The sequence below is a fragment of the Suricata suricatta genome, chromosome 8 (assembly GCF_006229205.1).
Source record: "Suricata suricatta isolate VVHF042 chromosome 8, meerkat_22Aug2017_6uvM2_HiC, whole genome shotgun sequence".
In the NCBI taxonomy this organism is placed as follows: domain Eukaryota; kingdom Metazoa; phylum Chordata; class Mammalia; order Carnivora; family Herpestidae; genus Suricata; species Suricata suricatta.
This window is the reverse complement of record NC_043707.1, coordinates 114,476,355-114,495,776: the sequence shown is the minus strand read 5'-3', so window position 1 is coordinate 114,495,776 and position 19,422 is coordinate 114,476,355. Positions and strand designations below refer to the sequence as shown.

At 54.9% G+C, this 19,422-nt stretch overlaps 1 protein-coding gene and 1 long non-coding RNA gene across 5 annotated transcripts in view; one reads left to right on the top strand and one right to left on the bottom strand.

Annotated features, from left to right (window-relative positions):
* The first annotated feature begins 131 nt into the window (after positions 1-131).
* Positions 132-19,422, top strand: part of LOC115300070 — a 70,822-nt gene continuing 51,531 nt past the window's right edge. For both annotated transcript variants that reach the window (XR_003912487.1, XR_003912486.1), the window contains exon 1: positions 132-376. This is a non-coding gene — a long non-coding RNA (uncharacterized LOC115300070). The remainder of the gene's footprint in view (positions 377-19,422) is intronic.
* Positions 1,421-15,211, bottom strand: CSF3R (colony stimulating factor 3 receptor). Of its 3 annotated transcripts, none has more exons than XM_029949649.1 (17): positions 15,029-15,211; positions 14,076-14,209; positions 11,836-11,919; positions 9,638-9,934; positions 8,593-8,716; positions 8,262-8,449; positions 7,292-7,461; positions 7,024-7,177; positions 6,852-6,931; positions 6,224-6,431; positions 5,062-5,250; positions 4,603-4,704; positions 3,876-4,022; positions 3,621-3,761; positions 3,329-3,422; positions 3,044-3,125; positions 1,421-2,616 (listed from the first exon to the last, which is right to left on the bottom strand). In XM_029949649.1, the coding sequence occupies exons 3-17, from the start codon at positions 11,897-11,899 to the stop codon at positions 2,137-2,139; spliced, it is 2,520 nt and encodes an 839-aa protein (XP_029805509.1). In that variant the 5' UTR covers positions 11,900-11,919; positions 14,076-14,209; positions 15,029-15,211; the 3' UTR covers positions 1,421-2,136. The 3 variants fall into 3 exon arrangements, with proteins under 3 accessions (XP_029805509.1, XP_029805508.1, XP_029805510.1); XM_029949648.1 differs by having other exon boundaries at positions 14,076-14,130; XM_029949650.1 differs by lacking the exon at positions 15,029-15,211 and adding an exon at positions 14,940-14,958 and having other exon boundaries at positions 14,076-14,130.

Here is a 19,422-nt window from a genome sequence, read left to right as displayed (position 1 = left end):
CCAATGGAGTGCCGCTGCGAGGCCGGAGCAGATGAGGCCCGAGAGCATGGATTGGAAAGGCAAGACTTGGGTGCGGCGCGATTGGGTCCAGGGGACAGGCCTGGTTAGCAGCTTGCGGGGCAGGCGGCTGGGTGGTTGCGGGCCTCGTTAGGGGTGTGCGGTGCTGTATAAATTCTAAAGTGCCATTTCCCCACTGGGCATCCTGCTCTTAGTCCCCCTCTATGTACCTGCCCTCGGGCCCCGGTAATTTTGGAGGCCCCCCCTGGGGCCTGCCTCGGCCTTCTCCCCCAACCTAGTATTTCCACCTCCTCTCCTCCCATATTCCAGGATGAGGTTCCCTAAGAACTACTGGGTTTCAGCCTCCTCGGGAAGCCTGGTAAGCCTCGTGATGAAGGTCGTTGATTTTGGAATGGGACTGTCCTAGGCCAGAATCATAGTTCATTTTTCTCACTCAAATTTTATTCACTGTGTGATCCCGTGGCAAGTCACTCCACCTTTCTGGGCCACGGTGTATTCATTCATCAAATGAGAAAGGTAATAACAGTATATATATATTTTACATTGTTGGAGGATTAGTGGAGGCAGTTGTGTGCAAAGGGCCCTCTGTATGGTAGGCACTTGATAAATATTTGCTATGTTAATATTTGTAAAATGAGGGGTGTAAGGACAACTACAAACTAAAAGGTAGGAAAAATACATTTTTAATGACATAAAAATAAAATTTTAATTCCCCCTGGTGCAGAGGGAAAAACTTTTCTTCCTATCACGTTTCTTAAAGCATTTGCTTTTAAAAACTTGTGAATTCTTTCTCTGCCCTTTTGAGGCACGTGTGAATCTTTTTAAAAGCTAAATAAGCCTCTTGCCAGTTTTACACCATGGGAATGTTCTTCTCAAGGATCTGGGAGCCATCTCTTGGAATGGAATCATTAAGGAAGCCAGTGGCCCTGTCTCCCAGTTTCTACCTGGCTTTAAGTTGCAAACCTGACTCTTCTTGTAAAGATATGAGAAATTTAGTTTTCTTTTGGCTAAAGGCAATTAGTAAACTTGAGTGGCTACCCCATTTACCAGGAGACGTTAGGATGAACTCCATGTGACAGATGGTGTCATTGAGGACTATTGAGAAAATGTTGGCAATACCTTGTATCCACCTGGTTACAGACAAGGGGAAGGTTTCTTTCAGTCTTTTCAAGCTCTTTGGGGGATTGCTGGTGATGCACCTGTGCATCACCTTCGAGTTTAATGTTCATTCAGTAATAAAACAGATTTTGTTTTCTTCTACCCTTGTGGAGAGGTTTTCTAGGTTGGCAGGACACGGACACACACACACACACACACACACACACACACACATATATATTTTTAAATATTTTATTTTTAAGTAATCTCTATACCCACCATGGGGCTCGAACTCACAGCCCTGAGATCAGGAGTCATACACTCCACCGACCGAGCCAGCCAGGTGCCCCCGGAGGTTGTGTTTTTAATTATATTTTTCCAACAGTGCTTAGTCTTTTCTGAGGTGTAATCCCCATGTCCCATAGCATTTTGTGACCCCCCCCTCGCACCCCGCCAAGGTAATCCTGGCCACTGTGCCCTAATGGCTAGTTTTCAGGTTCCCACCACTAGAATGGAAGCCCTTTGAGGGTGAACTGAGCCAACTCAGTTTTGAATTCCTGCTGCCAGCACAGGGCCTACTTGCTATGTGAGGGCTGGTTGAATTAGTGAGCAAAGGAAAGAGCACACAAAATAACAGTTTTGATAAGTACCCCCATCATTGCTAGGTCCCTGAAAAGAAAAAGAACAGGGACTCAGGCACACTCAAGAGTTCCTCAAAACTAAACCAAACCAAACCTTGAACAGTTTAAGAGGCTAAGGTTACAAGATTTACACACAGAAGGCTAGTGGGCAGTGTTGGATGAAGCGTTCTCTGGCCACTAAGGTGAGAGGCAGGGTCAGCCCATGGAGATTGGGAGGTGGAGGAAGGATGCTGGGGGCCAGAGACAGGGAGATACTGGTTGTCTTTCTGCCCTTCTGGGACCAGAGGATTTTTTCATGACTGGCTTACTGACATTCTCCTCTCCTCTGGATGGCCCAGGCCTTTCAAGAGGCAGGCCCGGGTGCAGGTTCCAGGAAGCGCTAGATGCCCCCCAGCCCCTCCACCCCATGGACCTGGAGCCCTTGCAGGAGGGGGAAGTCAAGCAGTGGCCCAAAGACACAATCATCCTCCTGGTTCGGGACTAGGGGCTCTGGGGTCCCCAGCGGGCTGGTCTGGAACCAGAGGTTCTCATAAAACTTGGGGCTGGGAGTAAGGCCCCCTAGGAGGGGCTGAGTAGAGTCACAACGGAGATAGTGCCCTGGACCTGGGCTTGTGGGGCTGCCCAGCACCTGCCCATAAAGGACCTGGTCATTGGTGCTAGACTGGGACTGGGGCTGGGTGGAAGGTGTTCTTGGGTCCCCCTGGAGCACATAGGCCTGGACTAGGGTGGGGAGGCCACAGGTCCCTGAGGTGTCATTGGACTCCCAGGGCGCTGGCTTCTTCTCTTCTTCCTCCAGTACCGTGATCTTGGTGATGGGTGGCATGCCAGGGTCCCGAAGGCTGGGCAGCTGGAAGGCTTCCTAGACCCAGGACGTGGGGTGAGGGCATGATTTATCTCCTATTCATCCCAACCACTGCGCCTTCCTGTGGGGGCGCAGTTGGGGGAATAATCCTGCTCTCTGATGGACCCCAAAGGGTGGTGCCACTTTCAGAGCACCTCATGCATTTGTGACGCATGCCATGGGCTTCAGACATAGCTTGATGAATGCCCCCAACGATTCTGTGTGACATTCGTCTCATTTCACAGTGAGATGGCTGAGGCTTAGAAATGGGTGGAGCTGGGATTCCAACTCAGATCTGCTTTACTCTGCAGGGAGGGCACCTTGCTAGGAAGTGATGGAAAGGCCTGAGTACTCTTCCTGGGGGGAATTTCCTTTCACTTTCCTTCCTTTCACTGCTTTCACCAGCAGCCCTGGCCCCATTGCCCTCTGCCTTCAGGGTTCTTACCTCAACCATGACGGTGGGTACCCAGGAGCCCAGGCTGCTGTGGGCCGGGTCTGGGACAGTCGGCCAGAGGCGATTCTTCCCTCTAGAGAAGAGGGCAGTGAAGGCTGGGTCAGGAATGCCCTCTCCCACCCCCTCCAGCAGTGGAAGGCTCCCTAGTACAGAGAGGAGACTATGCAAGGCTTGAGTCCTGAGGCCTGGGAAGGCAAGGAGGGACCTGGACAGGCCGGCTCCAGCCTGCAGTCCCCTATGGGCAGGGCGTAGCGAGGGTCTCTTGAGAGGACTCACCTGGGTCTGCAGCAGAACCGGGAAGCCCCACAGAGGCAGATCAACAAGACCAGGAGGCTAAACAGGCCCAGGAGAACATGCAGCTCAGACTCCTCTGGGGTGAGGGGAAAGCCAGAAGAGATTAGAGTGCGTGCCAGTAAGGCTGGGCCTCCTCCCTCAGCCTGGGCTTCATGGGTTAGGCTCAGTCTCCTCCCTCAGACCAGCAGATGCAGGCAAGGCCTCAAAATAAGAGATGCATTGGGTGATGAATCTTCCCAACAGCCGTGTCTGGCCAACACCCTTCTCCCCTTACCTAGGGCTAAGGTCATCAGGGTAAGGCTTGTACTGTTGGTGGCCCCGGCCTTGCTGGAAGCCATGAGGTGGACGTGGTACAAGCTGGCAGGCTCCAGGCCATGGAGGACCAGGCCACGGGAGGAGGCATTCAGGATGGTGACTGGGAGAAGAGGAGAATGGTCAGCCTGGGCCCAGATGCCGAGGCTCCCTCCAAGGCCGCTGGGCGCCCCCTCCCAGGCCTTCTGGGACTCTGAGGGGCTGAGCACAGACTCACAGAAGGACTGGTCCTGAGCATTGGTCCAGAAGACAGTATAGTGGGTCAGGGGGCTCTTCCCCAGCTCGGGGATCTGGGGCTCCCACTCCAGCTGGGCCCAGGTCTTGCCGATGTGCTTCAGATGCAGCTCTGGGGTGTGGGAGGGGGCTGCCGGAAGAGAGAGGCACAGGGGGTGATGGGAAGCAGGGCAGAGTGGAGAGGCCAGAGTCTGGCTTCCCAGACTTCAGATCTGAGACACACTGTGGCAGGGAGTGAGAGAAGAGAGTCCAGGGGGACTCGTGCCCAAGCCTCATCCTGCCAGCACCATGGACTGAATTCCACAGGCTGCTAATAAGTGGCTAAGTCAGGATTTGAACTTGGTTTTCCTTGACTCCAAAGCCTCGCCATCTGATTTCTGCCAGGCTTTATTTTTGGGGCTCACTATCTGATTTCTGCCGCTTGCTCTCTGACTTTAAGCCGGGCCCTCTGTCTGATTCTGCCACCCAGGACCCTGGATTTCTGTCAAGGCAGTTGATTGATTTTTGCCAGACTTGCTTCCTGAATTCTGCCAAACTCACTCCTTGACTTCCTTCACCCCACCCCCTGACTCCTGTCCAGCTGCAGGGGTCCATTGTAAGCCAGGGATCATCTTTGGGTTGGGGGAGGAAGGACATGTTCCCTCATAGCCCCAATTGTTGGTGCCCAGACAGGCATTGAGAGGAGAGGATTCTGGGAGAGGCTGACACACCCATCTCTTCGGAGTAGGCATAGATGCGCTGGGAGGGTCCCACGGTGTCCTGGTATAGAGGGGTCACGGTGATCTCATAGAGCTGAAAGGGCCTGATGTTCTCTGTAGAGAGAAAATGGGGCAGGCCCCCTGGTGAGGGGCTAAGCTCTGCAGATGATCGGGAGTAACCCAGGCCTCGTGCTGCAGGGCTAGCCTCGGCTGTCTCTTCTCCAGATCATTGGATGGACGTAAGGGCAGCAAAGGGGAAGAGCTAGAAAGGGGACGGGGGGGGCAGGGCTGTGAAAAGGGAGGATCTGGTTAGACTGGGGGAAGAACTTCTGATTCCGTGGGTATGAGATGAGAATAAAGAGTCAGGAAGACTGGGGAGTCTGCTTCTGTAGGCTGGTTCAGCCTGCCCCTTGCTTTCTGCCTGGCGAACACACTGCCTCCTTACTTCCCAGGTCCCCAGGCCTGCCTCACCCTGCAGCAGCGTTCCGGAAGCGGTCCCATTGTGTTCTATCTTCCAGGTCATGTTGCTGCCGCTGGGGCTGGGGGGACCCGGGCCCCACTCAATCACATAGCCCCGAGGCCGGGGGCTGGGGGGCTCCCAGCCCACCCAGAGGCTATGGGGATCTCGAGCTGTGGTGTGGAGTCTGGCCAGGGGCGGGCCTGGAGACAGAGTAGGAGGTGAGAGAACAAAGGCAAGAGGAATGCAGGTCCCAGAGCCAGAAGCCTGGGTTCAAATCCTGCCTTTGTTACTTACAAGCTGGGTGACCTTGAGTAAGTCAACATCAGGACCTCAGTTTGCTCATCTGTAAAATTCCTGGCGCGGATCAAACAAGATGATGCACAGAACGAGCCTGGCACAGTGCCTTGTGCAGAGGAGTGCCTGACGGGGACCCGTGCTAGCGCTGTGTCGTTCACGGTCTGTGCTGCTATCGTCCTGGGTGTATGTTAATTTACTGGGACCACTAAGAGTCCTACGAGGGAGGCACTACCCTAGCCCCAATTTATCAAGGAGAAAACTGAGACAGGTTAAGTAATTTGTCTAAGGTCACGCGGCTAGCGGGTTGGAATATTAGCTCTTGTTATCGCTAGTGTCACCTTGTGAGGACCCATGTTCAGGGGAACCTGGGGGTTGGGGGGTTGATCCACCAAGAATGAGCAATGAACTCAGGGACCGTGTTGCAGCTGGAAAAATGTAGGGCTTTTTCCCTGTCTCCCTTGGCAGAATGGACTGTGTGTGTGTGTGTGTGTGTGTGTGCGCGCGCACGTGCTGTGGGTACACACATGCACACACACCTGAGAATGGGTGTCTATGAGCATCTGCACTGGTGAGTGTGTCAGTGAATGTGAGTGTGTGTGTGGTACCGCCACCAGCTTCACTTGGTGACGATAGTAATGGCAGCTAACACATGTTGGGCAGTAACTTGGCACCAGGCACGTGTCTTAACAGTCACAACAGTGCTTTGAGGCAGGCACTGTATTGTCCTCCTTTGCTAGGTGAGTAAACATCAGCCAGGGGTCACTTGCCTGGGCCATATGGTGAGCAGGTGACAGGACTAGGTGTGGACCCAGGCAGTCTAGCCTCTGGATGTACATGCTTACCCACTGCACTCTACTAGCCACCAGCCCCCTTTACCTCTGCTCTCCAGGAAGACCACTGGGGTGGGACGAGAGGTCCCCGCTGCGTTGTAGGCCACAAGGACCACCTCCCAGGCTTCCGAGGGCAGGCGGAATGTGCAGCTTAGCTCCGTGGTGTTGCAGAGGGCCGGAACTGCCTCAGCCTGGCCTGGTGGTCTGACCAGGTACCCTTGGATCTGCCCGCTGTATTTGTCCAAGGGTACTGGCTGCAGTGGACATCGGAAGAAGAAGATAAGGGTACACACAGCTCATTTTGAGTGGGGGCAGGCTTCTAGATGGGTGGATGGGTCATAGGAACTGAGCCCCCACAGGCTGGGAGCCAGCCTGCCTCCCTCCCTTCCTTCTTCCCCGTTCCCCATGCCAGGTCCTGGGAGGGAGGAAAGGAAGGAGCAGGTTGGCACTTAACTATTCCCTGAACCGACTCTTTGCCATAGGCGAGTCCTGCATTGTAGTCTCTTCAGAAGGGCGCTACCAGGCTTCCTAGGTGCATGCAAAGTGCATGCAAATCGCACACCAATGCATCCAAACCTCCCAGAACTGTTGGAGTCCTGAGCCCCAGCCCACAGGGATCTGTCTGGGTTGGAAGGATTCTCATAGGTGGAGGGATGGCCTTCAAAAGGGGTCACCTTCCAGAACAGCTGCACATCCATGGTCCTGGGGTCCAGCTGCTTCAGCCGCCACCATGTGTCCAGTCTGATGATGGGGGCTAGGGATGGAGCAAGAAGAGGGGGTCAGGGAGGGCCCTGGAGGCTGGACTTTGTCCTCAGGGCTGCACTCGGCCCCTCCCCACTCCCTTACCCTGTTGTGCGGTGGTCAGTATCAGGCTAGGGCTCCAGTTGCTCCACCGGCCAGGCAGGGGCCAGCGGATGCAGCGCATCTGCAGGGTGTAGGCTGTGGATGGGAGGAGCCCGCAGAGCTCATACTGGAGGGTCTGAGAGAGCAGGGGGCCCACCTGGTGGGATGGCCATGGCTCTGAGCCTGGGTCCCCGTGCCCTTAAGGCCCAGCTCAGCCACCCTCCCCTCAGCCACCCCCACTCCAGGCTCTTGAGGTTACCCTACGCCTCACCAGGGTCCAGCTGGCTTCTCCCAGCTGTGGCTGGTGGCGCAGCTCGCATTTCTGGTCTATGTAGAGGCTCGGCTTCCATAGCTCCCAGTGCAGCAGCAGACAGCCTGGCTGGGGTGGGGCTACTTCAGGGCTGGGGGCCGGGGCCCACAGTGTGGGGGGCTCCAGCTTCACTGCAAGGAGGACAGGTTGTCAGAAACATTTGCTGCTCCATCCTGTAGTGCTCTGCCTTATTCCTGCTTCTCTCTGCCTGTCGTTCTGCTTTCTGCCTGGGGGTCTCCACCCCTGGTGTTCTCTGTCAGCCTGTCTCTCTGTGTCTCTTCCTCTCTATGTCGTCATGTTTCTGCAGGTCTGTCTCTGTACATGTGTCTGTCTCTCCCTAGGTCTCTGTCTCCTCCCCCTGCCCCAGGGCCTTTGCACTCATCATCCCCTCTGTCTGGAGATCTTACCCTCCAGATATCCAGTGACCTGCTCCCTCATTCCCTTCAAGGATCTTCTCAAATGGCATCTTCTCAGTGAGGCTGCCCTTGACCACCTTACTGAAAGAGCAGTTGTCCCCCACCCCTGGCTTTCCCCACCCCCTTCCCTGTTTTAACTCCCCCCCCTCATACTTCTGGTTGCTGGATATTCTGTTTTCTTTATTCTGCCCACTAGAATGTAACATTCTGAGGGCAGGACTTTTGAGATTTTGTTCACTGCTGTATGCCAGCACCTAGAACCGCGCCTGCCTAGTATATAGCGGGCACTTCAAGAAACTTGCTGCAAGAATTAATGAATGTGTCTCCTTGCCTCTGTGTTTGTTCCACGTCCGTGTGTCTGTGTCTCCGTAGCTCTGTCCCCACCTGCATTCCACTTCGTCTCTGTCTCTCTTGTCTGCCTCTGTCTCTAGGTCTTCCAGGATCTCCCTCCTGTGCCTCTCTGGCTCTGTCCATTGTGGGTGCCTCTCCCCTCCCCCACACCCAGTGTCACCCACCGACATCCATGGGAACAAGGCACAGCTGTGGGGACTTCCCGGTCCCGAGTGCGTTCTCTGCCTGCACCCAGATGCCCATGCTCTGGTACAGCTGCAGGTGTTTGCGTGGAATGGAGCAGCGGCTCTCTCCGTCCTGAGGCACGCAGTTGAGGACGGAGTCCTCTTGGGTCTGGCAGTTGCCCCGGCTCCTGCCAATAGGCCAGGCGTGGGTGTCCAGCCGAAGAAGAAAGCTAGGCTCCCTTCTGCCTCCCCTGCTCGCCTCTGGCTCCCGCAGTCCCGCCCATGCCCCACCCCGGGACCCAGAGGAGCGGGGCTAGAGACCCCTGCTTACTTGAAACTCTTTAGAGTGAAGTTAGTGGGCAGGTGGTTGTTGGGTCCTGGCTCCCACTGACAGATGAGGCTGTTAGTCGTGAGGTTCATGAGGCAGGACAGGTTATGGGGTGCGGCGGGAGGGTCTGCACACAGGGTGTGGAGAGTGAGGGCTTGGAGCGGGGCCACTCAGAAAGCTCTGACTGCAGCCGATTAGCTTCGTTTGGTTCCCTCTGGGGTGGTTCCCTCTGGGGTCACCTTGTCTACTGGCTCATCTCCATCTGGGTGACCCTGGAGGGGCAGCCCTGGGGCAAGTCAAGTCACAGGCATGGACAGGGCAGGCCTCACAGAGCCTCCAGCCTCTCTGGCTCTGCCCCCTTTGACCATGACAGTGTAGGTCTGAGTTTGCCATTTATTAGCCATCGTGATCTTGAAGTCATTTAGCTGCTCTGTGCCTCAGTTTCCTCATCTCTAAAGCAGGGGGATGGTAATACGCCTACCTCCTGGGGTCGTGAGGGCTGAATGACTTACTGTGTACAAAGTGCTCAGATCAGTGCCTGGCACCTGGAAAGTGCTGTGTGAGTGTTCGCTCTGCCCCTAGTGACTCAACAAAGAAACCTGGTCTTAGTTTTTTCTTCTGCACTTGGGCTTGGCATCTTCTCCTTGCTTCTCAGTTTGAGCAGAAGGCTGAGACTGGGATGCTGAGAAAGCAAGAGCAGGCCCAGATGGGAAAGAGTGTCCTCCTTGGGCACACTCTCCAGTGGCTGGGCAGTGGGGCTTACGTGGCAGCCATGCGGAGCGGTGACTCCTACCCTGACTTCGGGGCCACACTGGCTGCTATAAATCTTGGCTACATCCTTATTTGCCTGTGACCTTCACCAAATGAGCCTCAGTTTCCTCCTCCACAAAATGGGACTAAAGCGCACCCTCCACTAGTAGGGAAGCTTATCTGATACCACGCCCATAATGTGTTTACGGAGCAAGAGCTCAGTGAATCCGAGCTCTTATTAGTGTTGGCGGGAAGGAGGGCGCGGAGGCCGAGCCGGTGGAGGGCCGCGGGGACTTACAGCCAGCCCACAGCTCCGCCTGGTCCAGGATCTGCAGGGTGTTTTCCCAGCGCAGGCAGCAGGAGAGGAGGGCCCGTGGGTGCTGGAGGGGGGGCAACGTGATGGTGGATTCCTGGCTTCCATCTGCCAGACGCCGCTGCCTCTCTCCAGGCCCCAGCTCTGTTCCCAACTTCCACAGAATCTGCGCCTCCGAGCCCAGGTGGCTGCAGTTCGGGCTGATGGTGCAGGAGGCGGTGATGGAGTCCCCCAGGCGGACAGTGGAGGCTGGGAGGCTGATGTGCCCGCACTCCTCCAGGCCTGGGGTGGGAGAGGTCGGGCCGAGGGTCACCCCTGTGGCTGGCAGAGCTGGGCCAAAAAGCTGGGCTTTTGGACTCCTAGACGCAGGGCCCTTCCCTTCCTGCCTCCCCACTGAAGATATAGGGGCTGGAAAGGGGAGAATGTCTATGGGGACAGTGAGGGGCTCTCAGGGGTAAGAGAGAGAGACAGAGAAAGAGAGTGATGTGTTGATCGTGCTTCACAGCTGGCAGTACAAGAAAACCAGATCCTGTCTGGTTTGTAGCGTTGGCTGCTTTCTCTGGTGTAAATATTCCCACTGAATTCCCATATCACTGAATGTGAACTTGGGAGGAAACGTGCACCCTTAGCTCTTGCACGCCAGCTCCCGCACACAGCCAGACAGAGACGGGTCCCCTCCGCAGCACAGGGTTGGAATGATAGGTGGCCCACCACCCCGGCTCTCAGAATTAAGATCTGATTGTGTGGCCTCCTCTGCATCACGGTGCTGCAGCCGTGCGGTGGGTAAGAGCATGCATGTTGGAACTAGACCGCCCGGGTTTGGAGCCTGGTTCTGTTACCTATTCATTGTGGGGCCCTGGTATGTTACTGGGGCTTTCGGTGCCTCCATTTCCTCATCTGTAAAATGGGGATGAACAATAGTCCCTACCTTCATGCTGCTGCAAGGATTAGATGTGATCACATGCCAGCCACCATTTTCTGTGTCTTTGCTACCATGGTCAGGATAGAGACCCAGCCCTTCTCATGGCCCTCATGGCCTCGACCGTGCTACCCCTCCCGGATCTAGTTCAGACCATGCCCTCTCATCGGCAGTCCCTCCGGCCTTCTTCCTAGTCCTTGGAAATGCCGCGATCTCTCCAATCTCCAGATCCTGGCACCTACTCTTCCTTTCCCGAACTTTCCTAAAGCTCTTGTCATCTTTCCTAATTACAGAGCCATGTGATTTGTTGCTAGTCTGTCTCCCCAGGGATAAGGCCTGAAGTTCCATGAGGCCAGAGACCTGGGCTGTTTGGCTCCTGACAGTATTCCCAGAGCTTAGCATGGAGGAGGCCCTTGGTGAATATTTCTCAAATAAACAAATAAGGCAGCACTGCACTTTGCCCACCGTGCCGTCTCTCCCCCGTCATGGGTCCCAGGCCCTCTTTGCCGATGAGGATGCTGAGGCCCTAAGGGGAGAAGGAACCTGCCCAGGATCACAGAGCAAGTTCATGAATTTCAATATGGGGCTCCTATCACAGACCCAGAATTTCAGACTGGAAGGGACCTTGCAAAACTGCACAGTTCAGAACTCCACCAGATAACTGCGAGGGTGGCCTGCTTTTTATGGCCTGCCAGCTAAGAATGGGTTTTACATGTTTAAAGGGTGAAAACAGAACAGAAAACAGATAAAAGCATGCCACAGAGAGTGTGTGTGGCCTACATAGGCCTGTCAAGCAGAGTGTGCTGACCTCTGCTACACAGCCTCCCCGTCAATCCTAACCTGAGCTTGCATAGCCCCAGAGATGGGAAGCTCTCTACCTCTCAGGACAGAGTTTCCATAGTCGGAGAGCCCTGCCTGGGCTTCCCGACTCCAGGATGAAACCTGCCTCCTTGGGGCTCCCACCCCAATTGTTTTGTTGTCCACAGAGCCTGCAAAGGACTCGGAGCTTCCTTCTGACGGCCTGGCACACCATTCCTCTTGCCCAGCCCTTTCCAGGCTGACCAGCCCAGGCCGTCTCGCCATTCCTCGTGGGTGGTGCCTTGCCTGCAGAGGTCCGTGGGTGAGAGCCGGCTACCCCACATCTGAGGCCCAGCCTTGGTTCTCTGGGAACCCCAGGAGCAGTGTGGCCGTGCAGGGAAATGATTCCTGCTTCCATCCGTGGCTCCCCTTCCCCCACAGCACCCCTCTCCCCGGCCACACTCACTGCGGGGGAGCAGCAGGATAATCAGGGCAGCTCTGGCCAGGCTCCAGGTTCCCAGCTCCACCATAGTGCCAACTTGGTGCTCACCTGGAAGCAGAGGGGGATGATGAAGGTCATGGGCTTCAGAGTCAGAGCAGAGCTTAACCCTTGCTCTGCCACAGTGTGGCCTTGGCCAGGTTACTTGACCTCTCTGAGCCTCAGTTTCTTTGTCTGCAAAACGGAGGTAACAGCAGCCTATACTGCACAGGGCTTTGGGAAGAAGGCATGAAATGATGCAAGACAAGGGCTTCACATAGTGCCTGGCACATAGGAAATGACTGTGTAAGTGACTGCCACTGTCGTTGTTGTGTTTGCCTTCCAGGTGAGAGTAGGGACAAGAGCATCAAGGAATAGCATTCTTCCCCTTCCCTTTCTTAAATTAAAAAGAATTTTTAAAATTTATTTTTGAGAGACAGAGAGAGACAGCATGAGCAGGGGAGGGTCAGAGAGAGAGAGGGAGACACAGAATCTGAAGACAGGTTCCGGGCTCTAAGCTGTCAGTACAGAGCCCAATGCGGGGCCCAAACCCAAGAACTGTGAGATCATGACCTGAGCCGAAGCAAGACCTTCACTGACTGAGCCACCCAGGCGCCCCTCTTCCCCTTCCCTTTTATCTTAGCTGGGCTTGCACGCAGGTGGTTTATTAGGAAGGGTCCCAGGAACAGTGAGGGGGTGGGGAGAAGGAAAACGGGTAAGGACGAAAACCCGACATAGGGGTGCATCACAGTTGTGGTGATCTCTATGGACAACTGGGGCTCCAACCTGCTAGAACCTTCTGAGGAGCCGTGTAGAAAATGCATCAAAACTATCCACCCAAGGGACAATTTACTCCTTGAACAGGAGGGAAGATGGGAACATTTATCTAATGACTTCTGTCCCTCATCAGTCAAGGGATCTTCTTTGGGGTGTTAACTTCCTGGCATGTCCAGGTTGCACACGCATGAGTGCTAGGTGTGTTCTCCTGGGTGAGCCGTGCCAGAAAGAAAGGTTAGAGGTGCTCCCTGGCAGAAAGTGACAACTCCATGGAGTAGCCAAGGCGAAGGGCTGCCAGGTTACACCTGTGGGAGGCTGACCTCTGTGGCGATGGTGAGAAAGGGAGGGCACAGGGGGTCCAATGCACCCCCACTTCTGGGCATAGACCTCTAGAGGTTTTCTGGGGCCAGGGGTCCAGTCCTGGCGACTGTCGGGAGCACTAGTGTCTGTTAGGAAGTATGCCAAAGGTATTCTGCTAGGGTGGGCATCTAGCCGAGCCCTCCATTCTGCTCCCATTGGGGTCTTGGGGCCAGGCACCTGCTCCTCAGCCCTAACTGCACCCTCGGCAGTGGGTCAGTAGGAATCACTGTCTGACCTGGGTGTACATACAAGAACCATGCATGTAGGCGGTGTCCCAGCAGACCCCCTGTGCTCAGAAGGGGGAAAGCATCTCTCCTTTTTTCTCTTCCTCCCAGACAGGGATGTGAATAAGAACTTTCCAGATACCTAAGGCAGGGGCCTTACCCTACCCCCCTGGGCTACTTCTATACATTTCGGTATCAGGATGCCAGGGGACTGCTAGTCCTTAAGTCACTTACTTTGCAAATTGGGAAAAAAGTGCCCCTTCCTCTGGGCAGACGCATCCTTACACTAAGACCTGGCAACTGAAGAAGAGACTGGATTTCAGCCTCTACTTGCCCCTTAGCTGGGCAGCTTTGTGCAGTGAGAAACCTGCACAACTGTTCAGAGCACCCTGGTCTACCAGTCAGTGGTTGGCAACTTTCTTACTTCATCATTCCAGTTTGATTATCTCCCATGCACACTTGTTGGGGAAGATTTGACCTCCTGGGCCCAGATTTTGGGACACTGCTTTCCGTCTCCTTGTGCTTTTGATCATACCTCAGTGCTGCTGCCCTAGCAAGAGTCCCCACAAGACTCAGCCTGTGCCCAGTGAGGTACTACTCTACCCCTGTCCTCTGGCCCCTGTCTGGAATGGGCAACCAAACCCCACCCTGAGAGCCCCGAGCATTCTTCTCCTGGGTTGCTGCCGAGTGGTGGCGTGTCTGACATCAGTCTCTGGTCCCCCACTGCAGCCCTGGGTGACCCCCACCCTGGTTGAGTGTGACCCGAGGCCTGTGGCAGCATGGGCTCACTCTCTGAGGGCCGTAGACAAGTTGGGAGTCCAGCTCTGAGTCAGACCACCTGATCTGAGCCCCGGCTCCACTACTTACCAGCTTTGTGGCCTCGGGCAGGTTACTTCATGCTTCTGAACTTCAGTGTCCCCATCTGTGAAAGAGGGAGGACATCAGCACCCAGTTCTCAGGGCTGTAGCGACAGTCTGTGATGAAAGCACTCAGCGCGGAGCCTGCGAAGAAGCCCTCAGTGACCACCCGCTGCCTCCTGGAGGCGCTGAGACCACCCACCTCTCCCCGCTCTCCTTTCCTCTCCCTGCACTCAGCCTTCTCCCCTGCTCCCCTGTCCCTCTCTCCCCTGTCGTGTTTACTCTCCTGCATAGAGATTCTGGGGGAAGGGAGGCTGGGACTGGACAGAGGGAGAGGTGCCGAGCACGAGGGAGACAGAACAGCAGAATGAGCAAGAAAGTGAACTAGACACATAGACTAAGAGGGCTGTGGCAGGAGGGGATGCAGGACACTGAGGCAGAGGGAGCCCACGAGACGCTGGACCCAGAGACCGCAGCACTCAAGGCTGAGAGGCAAGAGGTCCCCCAAACAGTTTAAGATTTGAAAGGAAAAGGTGAGAGATGGGGAAAGGTAGAGCAAGACTCTTGAGACAGAGATCCGGAGCCCAGACCAGCCAGGGAGGGGCTGGGGAGGAAAGACAGAAACAAAGAGGAGACAGGGACAGGCTGAGATGTGGGGTCTGAGACAGGGACGCGGAGAGGGAAGGCGATTACGTCCTTCCCTGAGCCCAACTCGATGTCCCCAAAGAAATATTGGGCTATTTGTGACTTCCCAGATGCACACCCCCTCCCCCCAAAGAGGGGGCAGCCCTGGTCAAAGAGACTCAGTGTCCAGGGCTCCTGGTTCCCAGGGACCAATCCTAAAGGCAGGAGCCCTGGTCCCAGGCCTGCATACATGCGCTTGGCAGAGCTGGGGGGAGTGGACCTGGGGCTCGAGGGCCCTGTCAAGCCCGAGGTGCGCCCTCCCTGGGGTCCCCTACTCACACTGCAGCCTGCAGCGGGCACCCGCCTGGAGAGCGGCTCTGCTCTCCTCTTGAGGGCAAGTTCCTGAAAACAGCCGCAGTCCGGCTTCTGTCCCCAGCCCTGTCGTTAATGGCTCAGTGTGTGACGGGCCTGGAGCTGCCGATTGCAACACCTGCGCAGCCTCCTTCTCTCCCTTGCGCTGTCAGTCAGTCGCTGAGGCCCGGGGCAACCTCTTCCTCCCAGGAAGGAGCCTGGGAGGGAAGCCGGTGAGGCCGGGCAGCCTTCCTGCCTCGGGGGTCTCAAAGGGGCTGGGGAGTGTGGCAACGGTGTCACTCTCCCCTGCCTCCGGATTTCCTGACCTCAAAGCTCTGAGGCTGGCCAGGGCCCAGTCTTCAACCTGCCTGGGCGCCATTCCCATGCCCCCACTCCTGGGGGAGCCTCAGTGGGAGACAGACTTGCTCGAAGACTCGCTCAGCTCTGAGCCTCTGTTTGGCTCTAGCCTTGGGGCACTGGTCCTCTCAGTACTTAGGGGGCAGCTTCCAGGCTACAGGACATTTTGTGACCCAGCACCTTACTCACGGTGCCCCTCATCACTACAGTTTCCACCATGGAGAGGCGGTGGAGAAATGGGGGTTCAGGGAACCAGATGGGAGATGACGTGGTGAGGCTCCGTCTTCATATGCTCACTTGAAATTGATTTACTCATTGGGGCACCTGGGGGGCTCAGTCAGTTAAGGGTCTGACTCTTCATTTTGGCTAAAGTCATGATCTCAAGGTTTGTGGGTTCAAGCCCCACATTGGGCTCTGTGCTCACAGTGCAGAGTCTGCTTGGGATTCTCTCTATCTATCTCCTCTCTGCCCTTCCCATGCTCACTCTCTCTCTCTCTCTCAATAAATAAAATAAAAAAGAAATTGGTTTACTCACAAGGATTCTGCTACCCTGAACATTTTTTGATTGAGTGAAACAGACTAAATTTAGGGTCTTCCATCGTCTAGATCCATGATTCCCCTGAAACTGTTTACAAATAATTTTCTGTGCATTTTTCTAAAGAGGGTTCAGACTGTTCATAGTTTGTTGGATTTGTGACCCAGTAAGATTGGGTACCAACCGACTAGGGATCCTTCTTAGAAAAAAGCAGGCTTCTGAATATGGTGTGAGGGGCAGACCTGGGCTGAAGCTGAGGTTCCAAATGGAAATACCCAACGGTCCGTGGCAACCTCCACAAGATGCCCTGTAGGCCCCGCAGGCTCAGCAAATCCCATTGACTCTTCTTTCAAAATATAACCAGAATCCCAGGCAGACAGGTGTTCCCTCAATAGTTCAACTTGGCTCTGTGTTTCAATATTTTTATGATAAAAATTTGGAAAATATAAATATCGTTTAAACCAATACCAGCCAGGATAAACCATCCTTATCTCCTACTTAGATCATTCCGTTAGTTCCCTTCCTGGTATTTTTCTTCCATTCACCCTCATCCCCCACCAACCTGTCTATTGTACCTTCATGAGCCAGTGTGATACTGACCAAAAAAGTTGGGGGTGCCTGGGTGGCTCAGTTGGTTATGCATCTGACTTCGGCTCAGGTCATGATCTCCCAGTTGGTGAGTTCGAGCTCTGTGTCAGGTTCTGTGCTGACAGCTCAGAGCCTGGAACCTGCTTTGGATTTTATGTCTCCCTCTCTCTCTCTACCTCTACCCTGCTCACACTTTCTCATTCTCTCTGTGAAAAATAAGTCATCCTCTGTCCCAACCCCCCAGTGGCCTCCCATTTCACTCAGAGTCAAAGTCAAGGTTCTTTTGATGATCTATAAAGCCTCACTCAACCCGTGGGGGCCCCATTCCTTCACTGGCTCCTCTCCTCTTGTTCTGCCCCTAACTACTCTGCTCCAGCACTCTGTTTTTCTTGAACTTGTTAGGCTCCCTCCTGCCTCAGGGCCTTTGCACTTGCTATTTCTTTTGCCTGGATTCTTTCCCCCCAAATAAGGGCAGGGGTCATTCCTCCCTTTCTTTAGGTCTGTGCTCCAATATCAAATCACCGAGGTCTTCTCTGACCACCCTTTTAAAAATTGACCCCCCCACCCCATTTCCTATCTCTCTTTTCTTCCATATTCCTTTTCACTCTCTGTCATTGGCTTTCCCCACCCCCTACCTCCCACTAGAATGGAAGCTCCCTGAGGGCAAGGGTTCTGGTCTGTTTTGTTCAAAACCTTTTCTTCACTATTTACAACACTGCCTGCTATCCAGTGAGCCCTCAACATATTTTTGTTAAATGAGTGATTGAATGGGTGAATCTTCCCCCCACTTTGCCAAGCCTGGCCCGAGTCCTCATGTGCCTCATCTTGGTAAAGGGTATCACCATCCCCACTCCCCCAAGCCGCCCACCCCAGGAATCCTTCCTCACACCCCCTGTCCACACCCCCACATCCAACCAGTCCATAGTGAAGGAGAACAGGCCTTCAGTACATCATTCAGAGAACATGTTCCCCGAACAGGTGCGGGGGTACAATGGTGACCAAAAGCAACTTTTGTTCCTGCCTTTATGGTGCTCTTGGGCTTGTCTGAAGGTCATCTTCTGTCCCTGCCTTTGCCGGGTCTCCCCACCCCTCCCCTGGGCGTGCCCTAGCCTCCCCCCAGGCCCCGGTTCCAGGCTCTCTCCCTCTACCTTTTGTCAGCACCTGGCAGAGTGAGCGTTCCTACACGCAGGGCCGGGTGACCATGTAGTCCCCTTTCTTCAGAGGCCCTATAGTACACCCTAATTCCTTAACGGGACAATCAAGATACCCCACCAGCTGGCCCCACCTCCCTCTCCTGCCTTATCTGCCTCCACCTCCACCCAGACGCACCTTCGGGCTGTAGTAGTGCAGGATTTGCCTTCATCTCCCTGCCTGCCCCAGGCTCTGGCTTTTGCTGAGCTGGTCACCTCTGGCTGGCCGAGTCCTGCCTCTGACCCAGCTCAGACCTCCAGCCTGTGCTGGGCATCTCTCTGGGCTGGGTCAGGTGCCCTCCCTCCTTGGCGATCCTGTACTATTGTAGTGGGCTGTGGGCTGTCTGCCTCCTCCATTAGACTGTGAACTCCTTGAGGCAGAAACCATATTCCTACCTCCGCCTCCAGCCTCTGCACAGAGGACTCTCAGTGCGGATCTAATCTGGGCTGCAGAGACTCCTTCTCCAGGCCTTTCCTTAGCTGCCACAGAGACAGTAACTCCTCCCAGGGGCTTTGGGAGGACTGAATGAGCTATGGGAGTTATGAAACTCAGTGTGGTAGCCAGCAGGCAGTAGGTGTTCAGTAAAATTCCTTTCCTTTCCCCCTCACGGCCTAGCTCAGTGTTTCAGAGCCAGATTGTACTGATCTTGCGTGTGCTCCATTCTCCACTGCGGACCTGCACCAGGAAACAAGACTGCAGCGGCTGAGATGAAAGTTAGATTTAAGAAGGAGCTTTCTTCAGGGCGAGAGGCTTCAGAGACATTATATTAGCACAGAGAGGTTAAGAGAGGGGCTGAGGAGACTGCCTGGATTTGCCACTTATGAGCTGTGTGACGCTGGGCAAATTGCTTAACCTCTCTGAGCCTCAGTTTCATCATCTGTAAAATCGGTATTTGCTTTATGGGATTTTTGAGAGAAATCGGCAGAATTATGCATATGAGGCTTATGGACCAGAGCCAGGCATACAGTAAACGCTCAATACATGGGTCCTCTGGTGGAAAACACGAGGCAGATGTGGAGTCATCCCCTCCATTGGCTAGGGTCTGCTTTGTGGATACTTCCTCCTCCGGCTCTCCTGCCCCTTGCCTCCTCCTCCAGACGTTGACCGCTGTGGGCTGGAAAGCCCAGTCAGGGGAGGGCGGCCCGACTGTGGGTCGGATCGTTTCAGTTTGTTCCTGCCTGTGGTGCGCCGGGCCAGGGGGTGGGTCAGGGAGCTCCCCGTTCCCGAGGGGCAGAAATGGGTGGGTGAGCGCCCGGAAGTCCTGGCTGTGCTCATCTGCCGCGGCCTGCTTTGGCTGGAATACAGCAGTCGGCTGAGATTGTGCAAACAGGTCATTGTGCAAACACGTCCCTGTGTGTGACCTCGATTGTGCAAATAGGTGTTTACTGGAGGCTGCTTGGCTTGGGCTGCCTGCTTACAAAAAGTGCCTGAGCTGTTGACTCAGAAAGAAAAAAACAAAAAAAAAACAAACACCCCCCCCCCCCCCCCCCCCCCCCCCCCCCCCCCCCCCCCCCCCCCCCCCCCCCCCCCCCCCCCCGAATCTGGACACTCATTCTTCCTTGGACACACCCTGAACTTTGTACCTCCCAGTCTCTCTGCCTGGAGGGCCCTCTCCTGCCTCTGTCTCCACTTGCTGGAATTATTATACCCATTCTTCATGGCCTGGAGAAAATACCACTAAGTCTTTTTCCATAAACCTTTTCCTGCTTTG